The sequence below is a fragment of the Stegodyphus dumicola genome, chromosome 1, assembly GCF_044657685.1.
Source record: "Stegodyphus dumicola isolate Sdum_Otavi_A_Nest chromosome 1, ASM4465768v1".
NCBI classification, from domain to species: Eukaryota; Metazoa; Arthropoda; class Arachnida; order Araneae; family Eresidae; genus Stegodyphus; species Stegodyphus dumicola.
This window is the reverse complement of record NC_140768.1, coordinates 43,108,477-43,110,704: the sequence shown is the minus strand read 5'-3', so window position 1 is coordinate 43,110,704 and position 2,228 is coordinate 43,108,477. Positions and strand designations below refer to the sequence as shown.

Sequence of the window (2,228 nt, the reverse complement as noted above, 5' to 3'; positions counted from 1 at the left end):
TTAAATTCGCAGTCACTTTTTAAGGCTTTCTTTCTCTGTAAAAACGTGTTCTGCTCATTTTGTGTTCTTCAGTCATTATCTAATGATATGATATAATAAATAAAAGAGTGCAGGGTGCTTAATGACCCCAGAATGATGTGTGAGCATTTTTATCCTTATCTAGAGTGTTCAGGAAAAAATTGAGGTGTTTTTTGGTCACATCTGTTTATGGTGTAAGAGAAATTAAGATTGAAGGGGAAATCAGTACCCCTTGAAATGTTACGAAAAGCCCCCCTCCATGGAAATCACAATGTAGACTTACAGTCCAGAAAAAAAGACTATCAGTTACAGGCCCTGGAATCGTTCTAAAAATGTCTAAACACCGGTGTTTAGACATTTTTAGAACATAACCTATATATGGTGATAGCATTTGGTTGCGACATCATTTTATTTGTGTTGTCGTATTTTTATTTATTTATTTATTTATTTATTTATTATTTATTTATTTTTATTTATTTATTTTTTTATTTATTTATTTTTTTTTATTTGTATCCACTTTGTTGTTTCTTTAAAAACAGTGTATAGTGATAACATTTGATAGCAATATCTTTTTATTTGTGTTTCCCTATACTTTTTTTTAAATGTTCGTTGTATTATTTGTTTAAAAATAATGATTCATTTCTTTAAAATTTGAGAAGTGATACGAGTACAAAAGTGATTCAGACAAAAAGTGAGCTTTTATAATAATAGCACCGCTGGTATTGATAAAGAAACTCTTCTAATAATTATTTTTTTGAACAATGATTATTTATTGTTTCCATAATAGCAATATTCTTACAAACGAGCACTTCTAGCACTTAAAACTCGCTTGCACTTTTAGTTGCAATGAATGATAATTTTACAGTTTACAATAGGATTAGAAACTGATGTGAGATCATACGTAAATAAAATAATTTTCTACCTTTCTAAAAGGAGCCCACCGGCGGCCGAGCGGTAAAATCCCTGAACGCTGGTAGTTTGGGGCGGGGATCGAAGCCCGGGGAACAGGCTGGTTGTATGGGTGTTCCAATTTCACTTAGAAAATCCTCCACGAGCCAACAAAGTCATATGGAGGACGGAATATGCAGCTTCTGTTAGTCTGGAGACCAGGAGCACCAAAAGGTAGAAGACTGTCTTGGCTTCTTCACCTACTGATTTCAGCTGGGCATATTAGAATGGCCTTCACGCCTAGGGTGACCTTACCAAGAGCGAACTCCCGACGTACTTCACCCATTCCACCCATGAACACCCTCCCGCACGATGAGGCAAATCAGCAAGACTTAGGACTCTCCAGCGTTCCCTTTCGCTGTAACTTTTCCACTCCTATGAATAAGAAAGATTATATTACTGACCACCTTAGACAGTTAGCCTTGGAAGTAATAGTCAATATCCCCCAAAATGCTATCAATATCTTCACTGACGGCAGCAAAACTGCTGACTGTGCAGGTAGCGGTATTTATATTGAGACTCCGGGAGAAAAAATGACACTCAGTCAACGTAATCCAGATCACTGTTCAGTTTTTAGAAATGAACTGATATCAATCAATTTAGGACTTGTGGCTATACTAACGGAAAATAATTTTGAAGATCTATGGGTCCTATCTGATAGCCGAAGCTCACTCCAACATCTTAGTAACTGGATTTACGTGGGCGATAAGATTAGTATCTCTGTTCTACAAAAACTACACCGAATTTCTCAACATCATGATATCTATTTTCAGTGGATCCCATCTCATGTAGATCTTTATGGAAACGAAATGGCGGACAAACTAGCAAAGGAGGGCTGTGGCCTTTTAACTCCCTCCTCTTCCGCCCTTACGTATCTGGAATTATTTTCTCTGAAAACATCAGAAATCACGGTGGAGTGATTGGTGCCTCCACCCATCTCTGGTACCTGGGCTGCAAGCCTGGTTGGACTCTAACCTTTGAGTGAGACAGATGATCCCGAACTGCACTTTCACGTATTGCCAGCGGTCATATTATGAACTTCTCTTTCCAGGAGGGCATGAAAATCTTTGCCACATGCACCAAGTGCAGAAAACATCAGGCGTCTGCCGAGCAAATATTAAGCTGCTTCAGCCTCTCTAAAAAAAGGGAGGATATTTACTCCCATCCCCTCCTTGTGCTCGACTTTCTTAGAGTCAAAGGTCTTTTGCATTTTGTCTGACCTCGTCAGAAAGCGGAGGAAAAGCAAAAACAACAAATCCTCC

At 38.1% G+C, this 2,228-nt stretch overlaps 1 protein-coding gene across 1 annotated transcript; it reads left to right on the top strand.

Moving 5' to 3' along the window:
- The first annotated feature begins 1,100 nt into the window (after nt 1-1,100).
- LOC146999069 (uncharacterized) lies at nt 1,101-1,886 on the top strand. Its single transcript, XM_085817305.1, has one exon. The coding sequence runs from the start codon at nt 1,101-1,103 to the stop codon at nt 1,884-1,886; it is 786 nt and encodes a 261-aa protein (XP_085673431.1).
- The last annotated feature ends 342 nt before the right edge of the window (nt 1,887-2,228 follow it).

Excerpts from the sequence above, each read along its gene's own strand:
- LOC146999069 (XM_085817305.1), top strand. The coding sequence starts at position 1,101 with ATGCAGCTTCTGTTAGTCTGGAGACCAGGAGCACCAAAAGGTAGAAGA.